This window comes from Passer domesticus, chromosome 2, assembly GCF_036417665.1.
Source record: "Passer domesticus isolate bPasDom1 chromosome 2, bPasDom1.hap1, whole genome shotgun sequence".
Taxonomy (NCBI): domain Eukaryota; kingdom Metazoa; phylum Chordata; class Aves; order Passeriformes; family Passeridae; genus Passer; species Passer domesticus.
Window position 1 is genome coordinate 63,490,588 of NC_087475.1, and position 22,231 is coordinate 63,512,818.

Below are 22,231 nucleotides of genomic sequence, written 5' to 3' on the forward strand. Positions count from 1 at the left end.
AGAAAGAGTAACAGTGAAAAACAGCAGATGAGTCCCTGACTCAGAGAAAAGGGAATTTGTAAGAATAAGTCAAGAATTTTTTTACAGTGATGACTCAGAACAGTGGATTACACTGCACAGTTTAGTTTATACAATTTAAACTGTTTGTTTCTTACCTAATTTTAAGAAGAACTTTATGAACATGAATGTATTTTCCATCCACTAGGAACTTCAGGTCTGCAGTTTCAGGGTTGTCAAATTCCTTCTTTAGTGACTGGGCTACTGTTAGATGGTCATCAGGCTCTAGAATAAATAGGGGACTTAGACAAAGTAGTAAGCAATACAAATATCTCCCACTACAACATTCTGGGTATCTGTCAGCAATTAACACTCTTAATAAATACATCTCCTTAAAGCTAGTAAAACCCCCCAGCAGCCTATATGTTCTGTCTGGGCCAGAAAAGCAAAGAAAGGACAGCTTTCTTCAGTCCTTTCTATTTTCCTGCTCCAAGCAAATATCTCTATTAAAAAATGTGTGAATTTCACTCCTCTAACTCCACTATAGAAGGCCAGAAAAAAAGTTAAGTCTCAGAAGTTTACTGCTCCATATGACAAAAAATGCTATCAATCATTAGTGAGTAAATTGTATCAAATTGAAACTGTTAGTTATTATAAGAGCCTCAAAAGATCAATAAAAAAATTATAATAAAATTTTCTGAAATGCTCCCATAAGGAGACATTATATTACAGCAAAAATGAATCTATTACAGAAACAACGTATTGCCTGGCAGCAAAACTGCCCAGTGCAATGTCCCTAAAAGTAAAGTGTCCCCAACACTTACAAGTTTCTTCTAAAAGAATAGCTTTCCCTAGACTTAATGGTGCTAGAAGCACAGTGTGTCAAGGTCTGCATACTCCTGTTTGTGTCATATGTCTGTATATCCCACAGTGCACATGATATTTGCATTATAAAGTTACCAAACAGCTTTGAAAAGTCCTCCATTATCTGCACACAAATTTTTTGCCTACTGAACTGATCCATATCTCCATCACATAGCCTCAGAGAACCATCTTCTTTAATACTACTAAAAAAATCAACAACCCACTCTACCCCCAAACCTCATTTTTAACTGTGACAACATTTTGTCTTCTTACCATATAAATACATATTATGGGTTTAGACAGATCTTGTGGGTCAGTAATTAGTTGTTCTCTACAGAAAATTACATAAATGCTAGGTTCTGTCTATCAAGCTAGGAATTAGAATGGTATTCTGCTGGAAATAGAAAGACCTTCTCCACAAGCTCTAAAAAAGCTTCACACACACATACACTTTGATACTGTTACACTTTGTTTAGCACAGTCATTTTGCACTTCATTTAGAGAACATCAGGTATACCCAATTTGGGTAGGTACAGGTAAAATGGATGGGGGAAAGAAACCCAATATACTGATGATAAAAAAAAAGAAATGTTTCTGAAACAACAATACTATAAAATACTTTGTTAGTTCTTTGTACAATGTGTGGTTTATTTATTCAGACCTCTGCTAGCTAAACAAGTAAGCATTTTAGCAACTAATGCAAAGGTGACATTCTTCACAGTTAACTGGCAATCCAGGTGTCCACAAGACACATCTCCAGTTGACTTTACAGCCATCAGAGGAAAACTGAAGACAGCGGGGTGCAGCTTTGAAACTCTTAGAGAAAAACCAGATGCTTTTATCTGTTACAGCAGTGAAAGGGGAGCCTGAGGAAGGAAATGAAGAGGCCATTCCCACTGCCAAGGCACAAAGCCAAGAAAACTCCTTGGCAGCCTAAGAACTGTATTAGAAATGTTAGAACTGTCACAAACATGGAGAGAACGAGAATGCCTGGGTGTGGAAGCACCAGAATGAGAAGGACAGAGAAGGGCTGTAAGCATGGCAGAGGTCCATGGCATATAAGACAGCAGATGTAAGATCCCAGGACACAGCTGCCTGAGGATTCTCCCCACGCATACATCAGAAGACAAACAACAGTGACTCAGTCCTGACAGCTGGCCAGAGTGGGACAGGATGAAGAGGCCAGGCACCCTCAGCTCCTGGAGTGTGCAAAAAGGCACAACTGACACCACACAGAGTCACCTAACTAAAAACAACCCAGGAGACATGACAAGGGCCTGATAGCCAGCATCCTTTCTCCATGTCATCACAAGGAAACCTGTTTAGACCTCCTAAATAGTGCCAGGATGCTGAAGAGACTACTTGGCACATATGAAAAAGTGGCTTTGAAAGGACATCTTCAACTTGTTTTGTTTAAAAGTAAAGTAACCTTTTCCTCTGTAAGGCTTCACTTTATGCTTTGGTACAACATTGCTACAGTGTTATAGCACTATTTCCAAAATGACCTGGAAGTCAAGGTCAAAATATTGCAAACCCCCCCCCCCAAAAAAAAAAACAAACACACAATAAACAAATACACAAACCCCCTAAAAACAACAACAAACAAAAACCCAAAACCCACAAGCCAAAACAAACATACAAAAAACCCAAACAATCTACCAAAAAAAAACCCCAAGAAACCAAACAAAAAATCCAACAACGCCTCAGAGCCTTTATTAGAAACCATTATGGGATTAAATTGTAGCTGAAGAATGAGTTCTCTGGTAGCCAATGCTGCATACTTAACCCTTTCTACTCAAGACCATCACGACAGATCTTAATGCTAATCAAACATCTGAGATGCAGCAACTTGTCTCTTCAGAAGACCAGGTCACGATCACTCGTGATGAGACTGAGTGCTTGTGGCCAATTCAGAACATGGGAATTTGGATCCCTCAATTCTTAGTAATCTTAAGAAAGCTTCAGAGCTTCTCAACTCAAATCTCCAAATTCAAACTCAGATTTTCCACCCAGAGCCACTGGACAGTCACAACCAGAGGTTACACAAAAAACCCCTTCCCAAACCTGAGGCATTTCCCATAGAAATGGGCCACATCAATAAAACAGAAAATTATTTAGCCCTGCCATTAGGCTTTGGCAGTTTTTCACCATTCCATATTACCACTTAAACACACATACAACATGCCATTATGAATGACTACGCTTCCCTGTGTACATTTTTTGTGACAAACTACGTTTAGGCTTCAAACACATGCAACCATTTTATCGGAACGGAACCCGTTTCGGCTCACCGACGGAGAGCAGGCGCCACATGACAGCGGGGGTGGCGAAGCAGGCGAACACGTCGTCGGTGCAGGCGAAGTGTGTGAGGTGGGGGAAGGTCACGGACTGCCCCCGGCACTGGCCCCACATGTACACCTGGCCGCTCTGCGTCTTGGCCGCCGACGTGTGCGCCGAGTGGCAGGCGGCGATCTCCACAACCCTGAATTGACAAGCCAACAAAAGGAGGGGTGTCACTATGATATTTTAGGAAAAATCCTTTGCTAGGATTTTTCTCCTAGCTGAGAAGCTTCAGAAAAGAAATGTGAACAACTAACTATCTGATGGCTGTGGAATGTGGTCTGGACATTGTTTACCAACAGGTGCATCTTCCATTGGTCCGTGTGGATTGTTTTCACTTGATGACCAATCACAGCCACCTGTGTCAAGGCTGCGAGCACTCACAAGATTTTGTTATTCATTCCATTCTTGTTCTTTCTAGCCTTCTGATGAATCCTTTTCTCTCTATTCTTTTAGTATAGTTTTACAATATAATTTTAATATAATATAGATCATAATATAATAAACCAGCCTTCTGAAACATGGAGTTGAGATTCTCATCTCCCACTCGTCCCGGGAGCACACCACAAAGCATTCATCACAAAGGAGAAAGGCAAGTCGCTCTCATTAAGAACCAAATGCAGTGAATAAGCTCACTGCCTCCTGTCTTTCTCTAGTGCAAGACATACTTTTAAGCAAGAATGCTTTCTGGACACACACAGCAAAATTGAAAGGGCTGGCAGTATTTCTGCAAACAGTGTGCAATCCAAGTTTCTCTTTGGAAAAGCGTCTTGGGAGAGACCAGCCAGAGCTGTTCCCTGTATGCAGCACATATTCTGCTGACCCCTCAGCTCTCTCAAGCAAAGCTATGATGAGTTCCAAGTCTCTGAATGTCTTTGGTGGTGCTGGGCAGTGAGGGGAGTAGCTGTATTAAGCTGTAGAGAACAAATACTTGGAGAAGATGAAGAAGGAAATAAGGATGCATTTAAAAAATGAAAATTGCATTTTGGCTTATAATTGAAAGACAATGGAATTCTTTTTTCTGTTTGCTCATTGGCAACAATTATAAACCAACAAGTTAAACATACTTCTTCTTACTCATATAATTATTATTATTTATGTTTAAAGGACTTCCATTTTGCAAACTAAAATTTAAAACTAAACAGCACTTAAAGCTGTTTCTAAGTGTCCTTTAGCTAGGCTATGTCTCTAATCCCAAGACTGATTTAGGACTTCAAAACTCCCACTGTGTACAGCATTACACAATCCGCTGTTTTGCAGTCTGAACTACTGCTTGTTTACTTGTGTTCTCAGCTGCCTGGGGATAATGGCAGGGAAACAATTTGCTTAAAGCTGTATGCACAAATCTTGCAGGCTTTAGTGAGGCAATATTTTCACTGACACCAAGGATTCATATTCCGACCAACAAAAGCCAAAGGCAGCATGCAACATTAAAACTTGTATTAAATTCTTATTGTAACATTTTAAAAGTGTCTGGGGGAAAAAATCAGTAACATTTGAAGCAAAACCACAAGTACACACATAGAAATAGCAATGCTCGAGATCAGGCCATGTCTCATCACCAGAGCAGAGATGCCACTTCCTCACAATGATGTACTCAGACACAGGGTTAAGAAGGACATCTCACTTTCCTTTTTTTCACAATAGAAGCCCAAAATCAAGATTTTGGATCATATACATAGTTGGCTTTACAACAGAAACAACCACCCCACTGTCCCTCAAGGACCTAGAGGAAAATATTTAACTTGCAAAAATCTAAACTTTATTTTTAGGCAACAATACCAAGAAATAACTCCTCCCTTTCTCTCTCCTGGATTATGAACCAGATTTAATAGCAGAAATAACACAAATTGCAGATGTCCACCCTTCACTTTTTCTGAGTACACTTCTTGTCAAAAGTAGCATATTAAAATACAATTTATATTCACAGATAATAAAGCCTTTATTGTTGATTTCAAGCAATGCAACTACACCACTGAAGGGAAACTGCAGTTAAGGCCTTTAAAGTACAGTGAGAGACAAAGCAGAAAATAGCATATTCAGGCTCAGAATGTTCAGTTTCTCTTTCACAGGGATGGATATGGGACAGATTCAAGCACTATCAGTGATAATTTTCTTCACATTTAGCAAATGAACCATTGCAAAAACATTAGGCTCCTTCTCTGAAAAAATAAATAGTTTAAAAATACCATAATTTTATGTAGTTCTTCTGTGAGTATGTCAACCAATGTCTGATTGCAAGACTGTAAGCATTACCTGTCCTTATCCACAATAACTGTTGTAGGGTAAGACTGGTTACTTTTATTCCCAGTACCTAACTGGCCGTATGAATTGGCTCCCCAGGCATATATCTGACCTTCATCTGTTAGCACTAATGTATGAGCATAGCCACAGGCAACCTGCAAGGAATAATAAAAAGAAGAAAACCTCATTTTTATGCAATGGTAAGTTAAAACAGATAGATATATCTTATGCAGTGGGTTAATGCCATTGATTCTAGGATAGTGTAAAAATTAAAAATACTGGTAAGTTTATTAAAAATGGAAGGAAGGTAGATGAGATGACTTTGAGGAAAAACATTTACCAATGGGAAACCCTGACAGATAATTTCAAGAGCAGAGCAAAAAGAATAGCTGGAAACTGAGAAAGAAGGGAAGCTATATGACAATTTTGAACAATATGCAAAAAAGGTTGTCTGTCTTGCATTGATGTTGCTCCATGGACAACTGCTCCAGTATGAATAGCTTCACCACTGGAAAAACAGCTGAGGTCTCCCTGTCTGACCCTCTCATCCCTGACTGACAGCCACACAAAACTGCCCCCTCCCTGTGCCAGCTCTCGTGCTCAGAGGATCCTCTGCTGAGGTACACCCCCATCCCTGGAAATGCTCAAGGCCAGGTCCACTGGGGCTCTGAGGAACCCAGTCCAGTGGAAGGTGTCCCTGCCCATGGCAGGGGATGGAACTGGGTGGTTTTTAGGGTCCCTTTCAGACCATTCCGTAATTCTCTAAACTTATGCAAGAAAACTCTCACAGTGTGGTCTGAGAGCCACACAAGATTATCAACAAGAGCAATCAGCCAGGAAAGAGACAAAACTCTCCATTTTGATGGCCTCACACAACTGTATCAATTCATAACTTCACGGAAACCCCCTTGGTCCTGCTGAGCTGCCTCCTCACATCAGATTGTTCAAAAATTCCACTTCATATACGCAGCACATGCCCCACATACAGACAGATACACAGAGGCAACACTACCAGCAGCAGTCCTGTCTGCAGAAGTTTGTGTAATTTAGCAGAGACAGATGGCTACCAAAAACCAATTTACGTTGCCCATAACTAGCTCACCTATCTTCATATGATCTGCAAAGATACACCATAAACACATATACTCCACTGACATCCATGAAGCATGTGATGTACTTTAAGTGAAATAAACCATCAAGTGATTTACAGAGTGGAGATCTACAACAATCGATATCAAGTAAAGGAAGTGAATGGAAATAGAATCTAAGCCAAACTTGCTAGAGCATTCACTCTCTAAATAGAAGAATAAATACAGGGGTACATCATACTTTATTATCTTACTATACAACAGTAGTTGATACCAGCAAACCTACTGTCTACATCCTAGGCTCTGAATATAAAATTATGTAATTAAATAAGTTTCTTTTAAAAGACTTAAATTCATAGCTTTCCCAAGTAAATGAAATAAATAGGATCAAAAGTTCAAAATGCTCTTGCAAATTTTCAATAGGTTACACAACCCATGTTTTCTAATAGCTTTCCTGTCAGTAACCTCTATTTTGCAGGAATCAATTAAAAACTTGCAGAAACAGTCCTGCAGTCACTTTAAACATTTCTTATTATACAAAAGAAGTTATCAGTTTGCTAGTTACACTGATGGCAGCCCCGCTACTTGCTAAAGTGCAATAATCTCCAAAGGTCAAGGCTAACTGTGGAATCATACCAAATGTTAGCCAAATGCAGTGGGAGGCAGTTTGTTCAGTATGTGATGTCCAAACACCAGTAAGTCAATGTGGCTGGAGTGCAGCTCTAAAATGAAATTCAGTCTGCAAGACAGACAAAATGCTAAACTGCAGCATTTTTCCAGAAAAAAAAAAGTAGGGGTTAATGAAGAATGGAATATACTAGAAAGACTCTGTTATTTACTAAAATAACAGCAATATTTTTAATTAACTTTCGCAGGAAAAAAAAGAAGAAGATAAAAGAAACATTTTTAATGGTCTAGTCCTCTAAGTAAAATCCTGACCTCACTGAAGTCAATGGCAAAATTCCCACCAAACTCCATAGAGTTACAGTTTCTCCCCTGTTGGGAGAGGTCCACTTTAGGACACATGTGTTTTATTCTGATGTCACTTTTTAAACAAAGGACTATCTCCTGGAGAGGCAGCACACGCTGTCCACAGGACTCCTGCAGAGGCTCCCGGAGGGGCTGAGGGGGAGCAGCGCAGACGTACCCGCTGCACACGAATGCCCTGCAGGGCTGCGATCCGGCACGGCGTGGGCTGGTTCCCGCTGCTGCCCAGCCCCAGCTGGCCATTCCCATTGTAGCCCCAGACATAGACCTTGAAACAGAGACAGGCACTTTAGGCTGCTTGCTACTAGTCACTTCTTTTTTTGTTTTAGGTAAACACAAACATATTCACACATATACCTACCTATCTAAACACATATACATATACACGTTTTTCTTTAAAATGCCAGTTACGTACTCATCTAGAAATCTTAACTTCCACATTCATTCTCTTTAGGAGTTAGATTATGTAGGGCTACAATATTTTAACAGGAAGAACAGAAAATCAGTGACTCATATGGCTGCTTGCCAGCACAGAGTAAATCCAGCACAATACTTCCCTTCTTCAAAGGGCAGATTTCTCATTCCCAAATCTTCTAACAGAAAACACACTAGAACAATTATAAAATGGAAGCTGTGCACAACAGTTTGAGTAGGCAGCTTTACGCCAAATATAAGAAAAAGGGAAAACACTGAGTACTGATAATTTCACTGACATTTTGTTTTACTGCAGTCAATAGCTACTTAGTTCTAAACTCAAGTGCTTGGAGAAATAGAGCTAGCAAGATGTATAGTGCCCAACATCATCAGCTCATATGAACAAAATCTAGAACTCTACAACCTCCTTGTATCTTTGCAAAGAAGATAAAAAGAGTATGAGAGAGATCCAAGAGGTACTCCAGTACAAAAAATATATGCAATGTACTTTTGTTTTCTCTTAAGACATGTGAATATGAGCACTGAAAATTAAAATATCATTCAGTGATTATTCTCACTGAATTCTCAGATTCTAGTATAGACAATAATTTGTCTATGAATGCTAAAGACAGCAGTGGTAAGATAACAAAAATTGTTATGAGCAGTATAAGCAGCTAGACTCGAGGGAGTTTGGAAAGCTTCCTGAATAATAGCTCATGACTGTCAGGTTTGAAATTATCTACATGTCAAGTTATTATATGAAGTAAAACTCAGTCCAAATATTCACTTGAAATTTCTTACCTCTCCATTTTCCACCACAGCCATAGAGCACATCTGTCCACAAGCTATATTAACGACTATTTTATTTTGTAGGCAGCTGGTAACTCTTCGAGGAATTGGCTGATTTGCTGTTGAACCAGATCCAACCTGGCCAGAGTTATTATAACCCCAAGTGTATACCTGTTGCAAAAGAATTGTCAAAGATGGCTTTATAATTTATAGTTCAAAGTACATGTTCAAGAGATGAAAAAACAGTATGAATAAAAAATTTAATTTTTTAATGTGAAAATGGATGTATTGTTTTACAGACCTAGGAAGACACATAGGTTTACAAGTGAACTGTTTCTAACAAAAATATGCCAATCTAAGCATTTAGATATTCCATTCTTTTATATTCCTCCATTCAAAGGCAAGAGGAAACATGATGGCTGCAGTTAATGCTGGAAGAATCCATTGCTACTTTTCCAGAACTCAGACTAGAATATCTAAGTGGCACAAATGGCACTTCAAGGCAAATTCCAGGAAACTTTTTATTTTGGCAGGTAAAATTGCTTACAGTGAATGTGATTTACATTAACATCAGCTTTAATGCCACTAAGCATTTAAAGTAGAGTATAGCATAGGAAGGAACTGGCAGCATAATTTGTTATTACGAGCAGATGTGGCACAAAATCAGTGCTCTGCACACACTTCAAAACAGCTACACCCTCACAAGTTTCAATTTTTTGGAAACATTTGTGTTACATCAGCACTGTGAGGACTGGAGGAAGCAAGGTCTAATGCTAGAGGTGCAGAGTGTTTTCCTGTTTCTCACATATGTGAGTTTCATTACAAGAAAACAGACTGGTTCCCACTATACTCACCTCTCCATCAGAGGTCAACACCATGGAGTGGTGAGAGCCACAGGCAACCTCAATGACTTTCTTGTTCACCAAGTTAGTAGAGACTTGACAGGGAACGAAGCCATGATTTGTTGTACCATTGCCCAGCTGACTGTAAGCGTTATGACCCCACGTATACACTTCTCCTTCTACAAGAAAAATGTAAAGAGCTGGTTGAAAAATCTCTACTTTTCCAATGAGTACACAAATAAAATTACAAACTAAAAAGCCAAATTCAGTAAAAATATACATACTTAAGTGTATAAATACATGTATGACCTATGGGGCTGTTCAGCCCACGGACGTACCAATGCTACCAGGCTCACATAGTGTTGACCATAAATCCAAATGGATAGTATCAACATAATGACAGCAAAGGAAAACATACTGCTGAAAGAAAAGGGATGTAATACAGAAGAGAAAAGGATGAAATGACAGTCAGAGTCCCAATTTCAATTTCTGTTACTGACAATGAATCAGAATTTCTTGTCTATGCCCTGGCACTGTTTCCCATTTTGGAAAATTCAAAAAATAAGCTTTCATTCCCTTACAATATGCATTTTCCCTAAGGAGGATTCCCTCAGAACTAGAAAAACAAAATATACTACACTAAACCAATACTTCTCTACAATAACTGGTTAAATCTAATTACTTCATCCTATCAAAAGTGAACAACCTATTCCTCAGTTCACCAACATGTGAATACAAATTTCAGTAAACATGTGAAACATAGGGCACAGAAACATACAGCAAAGTGCCAATGACAATAATTAACACAGGAATTGTGTAACACATAACAGCCCTCTAAAAGGTAAGTTTAAAAGGCTGTGCTGAAGAAAAGCTATTAAAGCAAATGGAGTTATGAGTAAAAATCATCAGGATCAGTTCTTGACCTGCTCTTTGGCAGTACTTCATCATCAGGTTAACAAGTATGAGTGTGTCAGTGGGATCAGAGGGATATAGATGCATACATAAAAAAAGCACGCAGAATGGTCTACCATGAAGACTGGAGGAAATGATGGAACACAACCGAATGTAAAAGAACACATTTACAACATAATTCCCCTCACCTACTTTTAGTCATAATCTAGAATACTGAAAAACATTTCCTCTCATTAACAGAGACAGGTAAGTGTGAATATCATCTATTAGGCTCTAACAGAACCTCACTGGGAACACAATACTACTAATTGTAAGTGTAACATACTTAATTATGAACATAAAACCACTACCACAATGAGGATAATAGAGTGTCAGTGCAGGAAGCATGAAGGCTGGAAGGCAACATAATGGGTCTTCAAAGCACATCAAAAAGTAGGTACTGGAGGGAAAAGATGCATTTTAGCTGAAGGACAGTGTTGGCACAAGAACATATGAGCATAACGTAGCCACTAATGCATTTCAAGAGCAATCAGAAGTTTCAAACTTAACTGAGAAGTGACAGAAAAAACCCTTCCAAAAGTCGTAACAAGATCAAAGTAGGGCTTGAAAAACTTCTGAAAATAACAAGCTATCTGACATATTTGCCAATTAAAATACTTTTGACTTAGCAGCCCAGAATACTCAACTCTCTCTCTTATGTTACCAGCCCAGACCTTTCACACCTGTTGGATGAATTTAAGTGGACTCTCTGAAGAAGCAATAGTCAGATCATACTTTACCTTCTGTAGCAAGAACAACATGAGGGCCACTTCCATAACTCAGACAGGCTATCTTTTTGCCACACAGGGAATCTAACCTCCTTGGTTCTATAGTGCTCTGCATGTCTCCTGTTCCCAAACAGCCACTGCAGTTCATGCCAAGCACAAAAACCTGTCATAAAAGAATCACAGACTCATAATTTAGGTTGCAGCAGAGAACCTCCTCCAAAGGTCAACCAGTCCACCCTTGTGCTTACCAAAGATCTAAACAGATTAGTTGACTCAAGGCCATGTCCAAAAGATTCTTGTACATGTCCAAGGAAAACAAATCTCACAACTGCTTCAGGATTTAACCCCTCTTAGAGCATTTTTTTCCTTGTACTGAATCAGAAAATGCCATCTTGCAGTTTGTGTCCACTGCCTCTCATCCTGTCACTATGCACTTGCAACAAATGCCTAACTCCATCTTCTCTTTGTTCTCTGATTGTGGTAAGAAGCCTTTAATTTAAACTGAAAATGTTTCAGTAGCAAACAAAACCATCAGACATTTTTACATGCAGCTTTCTTTAGGTGTACTATTATACTACTGGCCTTCAGAATAACTTGACACATAACTGATTAAACATGTCACGTTCATGCACACTCCCGGACAATTACCTCACCATTTTCAGTTGCATACAACACTTCATTACCAGCACTGCCAAATACACAGGCTTGGCGAATTAACTTGATCTCTTCTGGGGAGCAGAGAGAAAAAATCGGCCATTTCCCAACATCCAGCATCTTCAGGGCTGACAAGAGTGTTGCCTCCAGGGCCTGGTATTATGAAAAATGCTATCAAATATCTGCACAGAAAAAATATATGCCTTTGCATAGCAAAAAATTAGATAAACACCACCATTTCCTTTTTCAGCCACAAACCAGTATTTGAATTCTACAATACTTGAAAGGAAGACATTAAATAAACACATAAAATATATAATGATCTAGAAATAAAAGATCAACATTAATGGAGAAAAGTACCATGTAGGAGGTTAAAGGATGAGGTCATATATTCACTATATTTATACAACATAAGTGCTATCTTACAGAACTCAATATACATTGAATTCTGTAAGACAGCATTCTGATATAAAGTGTATATTCAAAATTTGAAATCTGTGTATTTTTCTCTTGGTGCTAAAATTGCTGATAAAAAAAGAAACCATAAAAGAACTCTGCCCAAGAATACATTTATCTTTGAGGAATATGCATATTGGTTTTCATGTATGTATTTTTTCTACCTCCAAATTATAAAAAGATGTGAATAAATTCTAGTTTGGAGTCTGAAGCATGTTATATCAGCCATAAGAATATAGTTTTTTCAATGAGTATCAGTGACTACAAAAAAATATACACAGGGATGTACATAACACTAGAAAATCAAAACCAATGGCCTAAATTAATCCTAAATTAAATTCATTAGACAAATACCAGCTATTCACCCATTTCTTTATTATTTACTTCAGAGGAGGGGAAAGAAGGACTGGCCATCTTCACAGGAAAAAAAAGTTGCGGTTTTGATCACACCAGCTCTTTCCCCATCTCCTCGAAGCAAATAACTGACCAACTTCAGCCAAATTTGCAAGTGAAAGGGAAGTAAGATTCTGCTGACACAATCAGCTTGGCAGCAGGCAGCTGGACAAACAGACATTATGTTATGAAATAAGTCACTGAGCAAGTAGGTCCAAGCTAATCCTAGCAGACGCTGTTCCCTGTGACACGTAGCAGGGTTATCAGGGATGAAGGACCAGAATCCATATGGAATCAGTCTTCGTTCATCTGCTGCTTACAGAATAATTTCTTTTATGTCAAGAGGTTACCATGTATTCTACAGAGAATTTTAGGCCCTCTTAAGATATGATAATCAATACTGAAAGCAGACTATTCTTCCAACTGCATTAAAAAAATTGCATCCCGCTTTTGCCCAAGACTGAAGAAGCCTGAAATTCAAAAGGACAGTCAGGGTGTCCTTCAATTATACAGATTCCTTTACTGGAACAACATATTGGTTTCTTTGTAATGTGGGCTCTAAATTCCAAGTGCTCAGTCGGTCAGAACCCATTCATCTTATGTAGAAAAGTTGTTTTTAATCTGTAACCTCATTCTACAAAGCACTCATGTCATATCCTCATAATTAACAGGTTTAAAAAAAAACCCCCAAACTGTAGCATTTCTTAACACTAAAGTAATACACTGAAAGAAAAAAATTCCCAACTACTCTTATTAAAAGCACCCAAGGAAATACTTATGATAATGATTAAAAAATAAAAGAAAGAACCAAAACATTATCAGGCAAAAAAATCCATAATCTAAATCCTGTCTCTGGAATTATTAGTTACACTCAGTAAAAGATATTCTTCTACTTTTCAAGACTTTCTCCCCTCGCACAGTTCCACGTTATATTTTGTTTCAAAAATATTAAAACCAACTTCAACTCTTAGCCTACCAATATTTATATCCCGTAAGTGATCAGTTCCCTCATTATATTGCATGAAGTCATGAAAGGCAGACTCAGACATGAATCTCAGACATTATATATGAACATACTGTTCTTTTAAAATGTTGTGGATGACTTAAGCATGATTTCTTCAGCTAGTATAATTTCTTCTAACCATAGCTTTTGTTTCTGTCTACCTTGAAAAGTACTTGCACATTCTAAGCAACTGCTAAATGGAACCTTTTGAGCAGAGCAGTACAGAATTCCCAATACAAATCGATACTCTGACCTTGGCACTGACTCCTTGAGGAGGAGGTTCATCCTCCATATGGATTTGTGCTTGTGTCCCCCTGCAGAGAGAGAGCTGTGGTTAAAATCATCATACAATATTGCTGCAACAATACTTTCTGAAACTTAATACCAAGCCAGAACTATCTTCTTCTGTGGGGTGAGAAAACAAGAAATGCAAAGCCTTCTCAGTTTTGCTTTTACATACAACTATACAATGACCAGTTAGGCAGATTCTGCTCTTCTGTATTCTTACCTAAAATATTCATTCTTGGGTAAAACAGTTTTTAAAACAAATACGAAAATTAATCAGATTGTGATTGGAAAGGAAGATATTTTATGAGCACCATACTCCAATGTCTTTTCATTGCAGTAAAAATAAATTGAGAACCTTCCTGACATAATGCCTTAAGAGATTTCTTTCAGCAAAGAAAAAGCACACTGCTCAGAGAATTCAATTTCTGGCTTAAGCCTTCAAATTTACTTATTCCAGTTCCATTCAGAAAACAATGCTAGAAAAACATTTTTGTCTTTTCAGGTTACTGAGAGCTGCTAAAAAAATTCATTCTGCTTGAGAAAATACTGTCAGCCCTGTAAATTACCTTTATAATTCCTACGACATACATTATCAACAGAAAGAGATCTTCAGCGCAGATGTTTCTTCCCAAATATGCACAACTCTACTATCCTAAAATTATTTCCTAACATAAAGCCATGCAACTCTGTTTTCAGTAAAACTACAAAAATGAGAAGCAGCTCTGAAGCTGTACCAGCCTCTTTTACTGAACAGTGCTGAAGACTGTACACATCATTTTCTTTGCGGTACATTGGTTCAGACACAGCTAAAATCTGTTCACTTCTCCCATAAAATCACATCTCTAAAATTCTGACTACAGGCAGAATAACATCCAACAAACAAGTTACCATTTTATTGAGCTAATTTTCAGACTAATACCACATTAAAACCAGTATCAAATGTAACTGCATAAAACTACCTACCTTACTCCTAAACACATCTCTTATGTAAGACTTCATGCCACAAGACCTAACCCAATTACACAAAATATATGAAATTAGTATGAATTAAGTATGATAATGTTAATGATTCAACATGTAATCTACTGAATTTAAAAAAATATATTTTCTTGAAACAAATAAAAACCTGAACAACTGCTGCAGCTCGACCATACTGAATATGCACAACTGTTAAGCTTAAGCTTCAACAAAACCCACAAATCTACACATACACACAGTGCATTTTATACACCTAGGTTGAGACATTACATGAAGAATTCAGCTCATGTGTGAAAGTCCATGGTGACTTTGAGCTTAAGGCTCAAACACACAACCAAACTGGAACAACTGGAAGCCAAGTTATATTCCCCTTCAACTAGAACAGACAAAAGGGCTAACTCAGTCACCTACACATCAGCACCTGCTGGTATTTGAGATGACCTTGGGGACCCCTGACACCAAACAGTGCTGGCAGATATGATACAGGACCCATGGGATATCCACACATCCATGCCAAGCTGGAGCAGCAGCCAAGAACTAAATGGCACCAGACAGTCCTGCCTGTGGAGCTGAGCAGAGGATAAGCACACACAGCCTTTTATCAAGCTTTACACCTTCATGGAAATGGGGGAACTTGCTGAGCTCTTGCTGTTAAGCAATTGCTTATTTTCTTCAACATACTTGTTAAAAAAACAAGAATGCAACAGTTGATTTTGTGTACATTATCTCTAGTTAAAGCAGAAACAACTTCTCTAATTAAGGCCTTTGCCTGTACTACTGAACTGCTCTGAAGCATTTAATTTCAAGTATGCCAGCAGTCCTTCTTTGAAACTGATTATCAAGGCTACCCAGTATTTTGCAGCACCAAGTTCCAGCACTCCCATGCAATGCTGACATGTTACCCATTTTTTGACCCTCTTTAGCCTACACTCAGATCCCAAAGGAATAATTACTAACTGAATTTTCTAGCTCAAACAAATGTAGAATTCCATATTTCCTTCCTCAAGCCTTTTGATACCCATGATTCTCCAGGTTCCAATACTTCACTTCAATTGCACCTGTTCAGACAAAAGCAGTTCCACTTAAAAGCAGTTGATTTGTTAGCATAAAGATACATTAGGATCTAACCCCCTCAGTTAATTAATAAAAACTGCTCCACTTCACTACTTTTCAGACTCCCGACAGTTTTGCCTTGACTTTTCTGTAACAAAGATCAGTTCCATGGCCTCCCAACTCAAAAGTTAGAACGTGTTTTATCTTATATATAACTATGAGAAAATTACCCTGCAACTCCATTTTCAGTTTGCTCTGCAAACACAGACATCTTATTTCTGAGCAATCCCACAGGAGTACACTGGGTGACTCAAATTATGCCAGTTTATTCTTTCATTCAAATTCATGTCTTCTAATAAAAGTACATATCGAGTGCCACATATCTGTATCTGCAAGGTTGTTCTTTCTAAAAACCTGTAATCGACTTGAGAATATATCCACCTGGGGATCCTAAAAATAAAGACAGAAAAAAAAAAATAAGCCTGTTTAAGAACCATTCTTATCCATGTAAGTTTAAAATATCAGCAATGATATTAGCAATGAGTTATGCACAAATTTTTCTCCAGAAAAATAACCATTGTGAAGGCAGTCAAGCAAATTAAAAACAGTATTTTCATCAAAATTAAAAGACAAAAACCTGTATATTTGAGTAAATCAGGTACAGGAGAAAAACATATCCCAGCTATTTCCGACAAGTTACTGTGATTGTCTGTCTACTAAATCTTATAATATGTGCAGAATTGCCAAAACCCATTACTTTAAAATAGCTAGCCACTGCATGTAAGAAGAATGCAATACTTATTTTAGAAAGTAAAAAGGTAAGCCAGAAATATTTCTCATGCCTGAAAGCTTTTTATAACTCTCACTATCTGTATTTCCCAAAAAAACGTGTGAAGTGCAAATCTAAAGGAGAAAACATCATTATTGTAAACATCCATTTCTTGAGGATGTGCACAGCCTTTTGATGCAAAAATATTTATATTAAGCTTCCACAAATCTCTTCTCTGGAATCCAAGTACAATTAAGAATCTGGACAGCATACTCTGGCAGTCTGAGTTTAGGTCTTGGAGACTGGAAGCTTTGACCATCATTTTGGTCCAACCACGATAGGTCTTTGAGTAAGACACACATTTCTGCAGCACACGTAAGACTGAGTTAAGGAACATAAATACTAAATCTGGTAGCCAAGCTTCATTAGCAGTCCAAGACCATTTAACCCTAAATATTTAAACAGGTTCACTGACTCGTGTGAATGTAAACATTCTTGTAGATTCTCTCTCTAGGAACTTGGCAAGCAAACAAAAATTTTCAGAACTCCACTTAGTATTTCCTCCCACTTAACTTGAACATTTATGAACCTCATCTGCTGATTCAAACGTCTGTCGGCAGCTCCCCCAAGGACTCTAACCACAGGCTTAGGAAAGCTTACAAAGCAAAAGTTACAGAGAAAAGGGACTTGATAAGACTTTTAGAAAAGGAACTTAACCTTCTCTGACATTCCTGATTTCTCAGCAGTTTCCTACCAGAGTATCATTACATGATGCTAACTTGTCCAAGCAATTTTGCAGGAGAGATCAGATCACCAATACTGCCAACATGCACTCCTTGAACAGGTCACATTCCCTTCTAGGAGGACTATTTCCAAAATTATCTTCTTTCTTCCAGTACTATACCCAGTGCTGACAATAAATTGACAGGACTCAGCTTATCATTTATTCTTCCACTGATGGGGCATTTTCCATTACCAAGAAATTGCAGACCTTGACAAGTGGTTGTTTGGAAAACTTCAAACTCCAACTAAAATATAATCTTCTCTCCTTCATTTCTTGCTCCATGACACCAGACTGAATTCTTTGCTCCTGATGCAAGTTCCACTGTGTGCCTACTCATTACACAAGCAAACCAACCCACAGTTTGGAGGCTAGATCCAAGAAACTCTTTATTGGCTCCATCTCCAGAAGTAAAACTTCAGCCAAAAGCACCTTGTCAGACACCACCTGTCTTTTGGCACAACATCCAGTTCCACCTGTTGGCTCCAGGGAGCTCCAGCATGACCCCACTGAAGTTGCCAGACGTTCATATGCAGAATGCATATTCTAAGTGATGGCAAGACAAGTGCTCAGATTAAGTTTCTTCATTTTTCTCATTCCTATTCCACTTACTTTTCCTCCTTTAGAAATGCCTATCACCTTTACTGATGTAGAATGGTGGATTGCTGACCAGCCAGCAACAGGAAAGGAAGCAACCGGAAAAAAAATTATCATCACCCACCAGAAAGAAAATATTTAAAGCAGAAATAAAAAAATAATCCTTTTCTCATTCTACAAACCCTAGAGTCAATCTGGAAAAAATAATACCACACCTTTGGCTATCTATCTACTTGACTTTAATACACATAGTAGTGTTTATTAAAAAATTAAGCCACCAATAAACCTACTGAAATGTCTAAGTCAGCAGCTAAAAAAGCCCAATAAGAAAATGTCAATCAAAACCCATTTTCACTTAAAAGTATTTACACTTCCTTCTATGCATGCAAAAATACCTTTTTAAGGCAAACAAGTGTTTCAGATCATGGAAACAATGCAAGAACTACTTTAAGTGCTGAAAAGCATTATAGGAAGATGCTAGAGTCACTTTCACATAATTGCTGGTTTACTTCTCCAGTAAAAGTAAAAGACATAATGAGCATTATCTCTAGACCTTGAGATGTGTTAAAATAATCAAACATTTTGGGAATCCCAGTCTCTTGGGAACAAGATGCCATTCCTGCATCAAATGTAATCTAAATCTAACCTGAGGTGCTAAAGAAAAACACCTGTTCGCAATTTTGATATGGCTAACCCAAGATTTAAAAAAAACAAAAACTTGAAAAGTTCCTCTTTGCTGAATTGTTACCCAAACTCTAAATACACTTCAGCTCCTGCAATCCATACAGAAACACAAAAATAATAAAATACAACTGATGCAATTGTTGGCTCTTGCCCACTTTATATGCGACATAAAACTTCATTTACTATACATCTGATTTGGTAGAATTGACAACTTCATTTTGACCTTCCAACATGAGAGGTCAAGAAACCAGCTTTAGGGAAACAAAATTAATCCAAAGATTCAGCTTAAAAAAAAACCAAAACACTTTCTTTAAAATATTGACCATGCAACAGAACAAAACCACTCAGAATAGTGCAGTAAATATGCAAAATAAATAGTCTTTAAAAAAAAAAAAAGTTAAGGAGTTGTAGTACAGAAAATATTAAAGCTTTAAGAACTTAAGAAGCACCAACAGGTCAGTTGTTCAGGACAAACCATGTAGCAGCTTCAGATATCAGGTGGCATTGTTCCTGCATGTGGAAGCCTGACAAAGCCAGAATTTACCTAGGTATATCCATCAAACAGGTACTGTATACCTGTAGTTAAGAATTTTATTAGTTTTGTTAATACTCTTAATGCTGTCTGCCTATGAAGATACTGCATGTTACATAAGAGAGAGAAAACAGTAAATAGAATGTGCACAGGAAAGAAAATTATCCCACTTCCTCTACCAGTAAATGATACTGTTGAATACCCAAATGCACTGTTCCAGTCTTGTGGTACTGGAACTACTGGACATTAAGTGGCAAAAACATTGGATCAGACATAACAAACAGAGGTTTCTCAACCCTTGAAAGAATAACCCTTGTTATTCTTTCAAGGCAAATTTGGAGCATCTGACACTAAGTACATCCACTGCAGTAGCCACCTCCAAACAGAAACAGATGATATGCATCATGATGCCAAGGCCATTTTACCTCAAATGTATCACTCAGTGGTTATATTTCTATTACTGTTTCCATTTACATGATTAAAGAAACTTTAAAAAGCAACTGTCTGTAACTAACTCAGAATTACTTTTGCCAGTTCTTACTGTCAAACTGGCACTTTACCTTTTCATTGTCACTTTGCTTAACTATCATTTTTCTAGTCTTTATTTCTAAAATCCTTTTTGATGGTTAGAAGTTGTTTTCAATTGACCTTTAAAAATTTTTTTGGACATAAATCCTAAATGGATTTTACCTTTGGCATAAAACAGCTTTCTACCTTCTTTACTTACTAGGGCTCTCAGGATTCCTGTACAAACAGCACTAATTAATCCTCTTGATTTTTCCAAGCTTCTAAAACTAAGAATTTCAAACCTGTTTAGTCACCTATTTTATTCCTATTTATTTAATTTAATTAAAAATGTGATCCAAGATCACAAGCTGACTAACGAACCATCTTTTCCCAAAATTTTCACACTGCTTACCTGAGAGCAAGTCTAAGGCCATTCAGTGCTTATTGGGCAAGCTTACAGCAGCTGTATGCAAGATCTGGATCATTTGTGTGTCTAAATGATGCCATCATCTGTATCTCTTGGCTGTTCAGCCTGGAGAAGAAGCTCCAGGGAGACCTCGCTGTGGCTTTTCAGTATTTAAAGGGAGCTTATAAAAAGGAGGGAGAGTAACTTTTTACACTGCAGAGAGTGATTGAACAAGGGGGAATGGATTTAAACTACAAGAGGACAGAATCAGATCAGACCCCAGGAAGAAATTCTTTACTCAGATGGTGGGGAGGGCACAAAAGGTTTGCTGAGAAAAGTTGTGGGTGCCTCAGCCCTGGCAGTGCTCGTGGCCACTGGATGGGGCCAGGGGCAACCTGGTCCAGGTAAATGGTATTCCTGCCCATGGCAGGGAGGTTGGAACCAGATGATCTTTAAGGTCCCTTCCAACACAAACCATTCTGTGATTCTACAGCCTAAGACAGAAATCCATCTGTGACATAATTCCTGACAGTATCTCTCAGTAAGTGATATTCTTATACAAATCCAACTCCTGTGGTTGATAACAGACACCATCAAAAGCGTTATAATTTTCTTGTCTCAAAGCAATGATACACTTGACTATTTCTCTTCATCCACAGTCACTTCCTGCTGCTTTACGGTCCATCACATCATTCACATCCTACGTAATTCTGTCACATTTATTTCCTATATCTGGGCAGTAATTATCTATTTTATCAACACTGAGCAGGATGATTACTTCTAAACATTTCCTTTACCCTGTGTTTGCTTTCGCATCCTCCAATATGGAATCATACAATGACTTGGCTTGGAAGGGACCACACACACAATTTTGTTCCAACCCTTGCCATGGCCAGGGACACCTTAAACCAGACCAGGCTGCTCAGAGCCCCATCCAAACTGGCCTTGAACACCTCCAGAGATGGGGCACCCACAGCTCTCTGGGCAACCTGTTCCAATACGTCACCAACCACAGTGAAGATTTTTTCCTAACATCTAATCCAAATGTACTCCCTTTCAATTTGAATCTGTTCCCCCTTGTCCTCTCACTACATTCTCTTGTAAATAGTCCTTGCTGTAAGTTCCCTTCACGTACTGAAAGCACACCGGTTCATCAGCCCGAATAGTTTCTGATGGTGCACAAGCATCACTCCCTACAGACCTCACCCCACCCGCAACCTGAGTAAAACCTCTCTGCTGACTGTGCCTGATACCAGCAATTTCACTTGCCCAAGGAAACGCCATGAAATCCCTCCATCTCCCACACAATAAACAAACAGTGACTGGCTTCCAAAGCATCCCTTCTTTTCCTTAAAACCATAGCCGGGCCAAGCTCAGCTCTCCTGTAGTGCCACCACCCCGCGCACCTGCGGGCAGCGCGCACGGCACCCCACACACGGGACCCCTGGCGGCAGCGGAGCACACGCAGACAGACTCACAGACGCACACACGCAGACAGACACACCGCCATCCCCGCTATCGGCCATTTACACACCGGGTGCCTGGCAAACGAGGCCCCGCGGAGCGCAGCCCCAGCCCGGCCCAGCGCGGCCGGCCGCGCCCTGCCCCGGCCCCGGCCCCGCTCCCGCCGCCGGCCGCCCGGCGAAGGGAAGCACAGGGAAGGGGGGGAGCCAAGCCCCTTCCCTCCCCTTCCCACCCCCGTGCTCCGCATCTCACCTTCCTTCTCCGAGGCGGCGGCGGCGGCTCCTCCCCCCGCGCCGGCGGGCCGAGCGAAGATGCTGCCGCGCTCGGGCGCCTCCTCACCGCCGAGCCCGCAGGGGCAGGGGAAGGGGAGGGAAGCGGCTGGCACCTCCCAGGATCCACCCACTGCAGCTGCGCCCGGGGAG

At 39.2% G+C, this 22,231-nt stretch overlaps 1 protein-coding gene across 6 annotated transcripts in view; it reads right to left on the reverse strand.

Moving 5' to 3' along the window:
- Window positions 1-22,209, reverse strand: part of RCBTB2 (RCC1 and BTB domain containing protein 2) — a 35,272-nt gene extending 13,063 nt beyond the window's left edge. For 2 of the 6 annotated variants that reach the window (XM_064408783.1, XM_064408781.1), the window contains exons 1-11: window positions 22,062-22,195; window positions 16,300-16,519; window positions 14,004-14,064; window positions 11,893-12,051; window positions 11,257-11,407; window positions 9,578-9,744; window positions 8,736-8,894; window positions 7,681-7,788; window positions 5,458-5,600; window positions 3,153-3,343; window positions 156-282 (exon numbers count right to left, since the gene is read on the reverse strand). In XM_064408783.1, coding sequence (XP_064264853.1) covers window positions 156-282; window positions 3,153-3,343; window positions 5,458-5,600; window positions 7,681-7,788; window positions 8,736-8,894; window positions 9,578-9,744; window positions 11,257-11,407; window positions 11,893-12,051; window positions 14,004-14,064; window positions 16,300-16,340 — 1,307 coding nt within the window. In that variant the 5' untranslated portion in view covers window positions 16,341-16,519; window positions 22,062-22,195. Of the gene's footprint in view, window positions 1-155; window positions 283-3,152; window positions 3,344-5,457; window positions 5,601-7,680; window positions 7,789-8,735; window positions 8,895-9,577; window positions 9,745-11,256; window positions 11,408-11,492; window positions 11,865-11,892; window positions 12,052-14,003; window positions 14,065-16,299; window positions 16,520-17,555; window positions 17,576-21,879; window positions 21,901-22,061 lie in introns of those variants that run through there. The other 4 variants (XM_064408782.1, XM_064408784.1, XM_064408785.1 and 1 more) reach the window with 4 other exon arrangements.
- Between the last annotated feature and the right edge of the window lie 22 nt (window positions 22,210-22,231).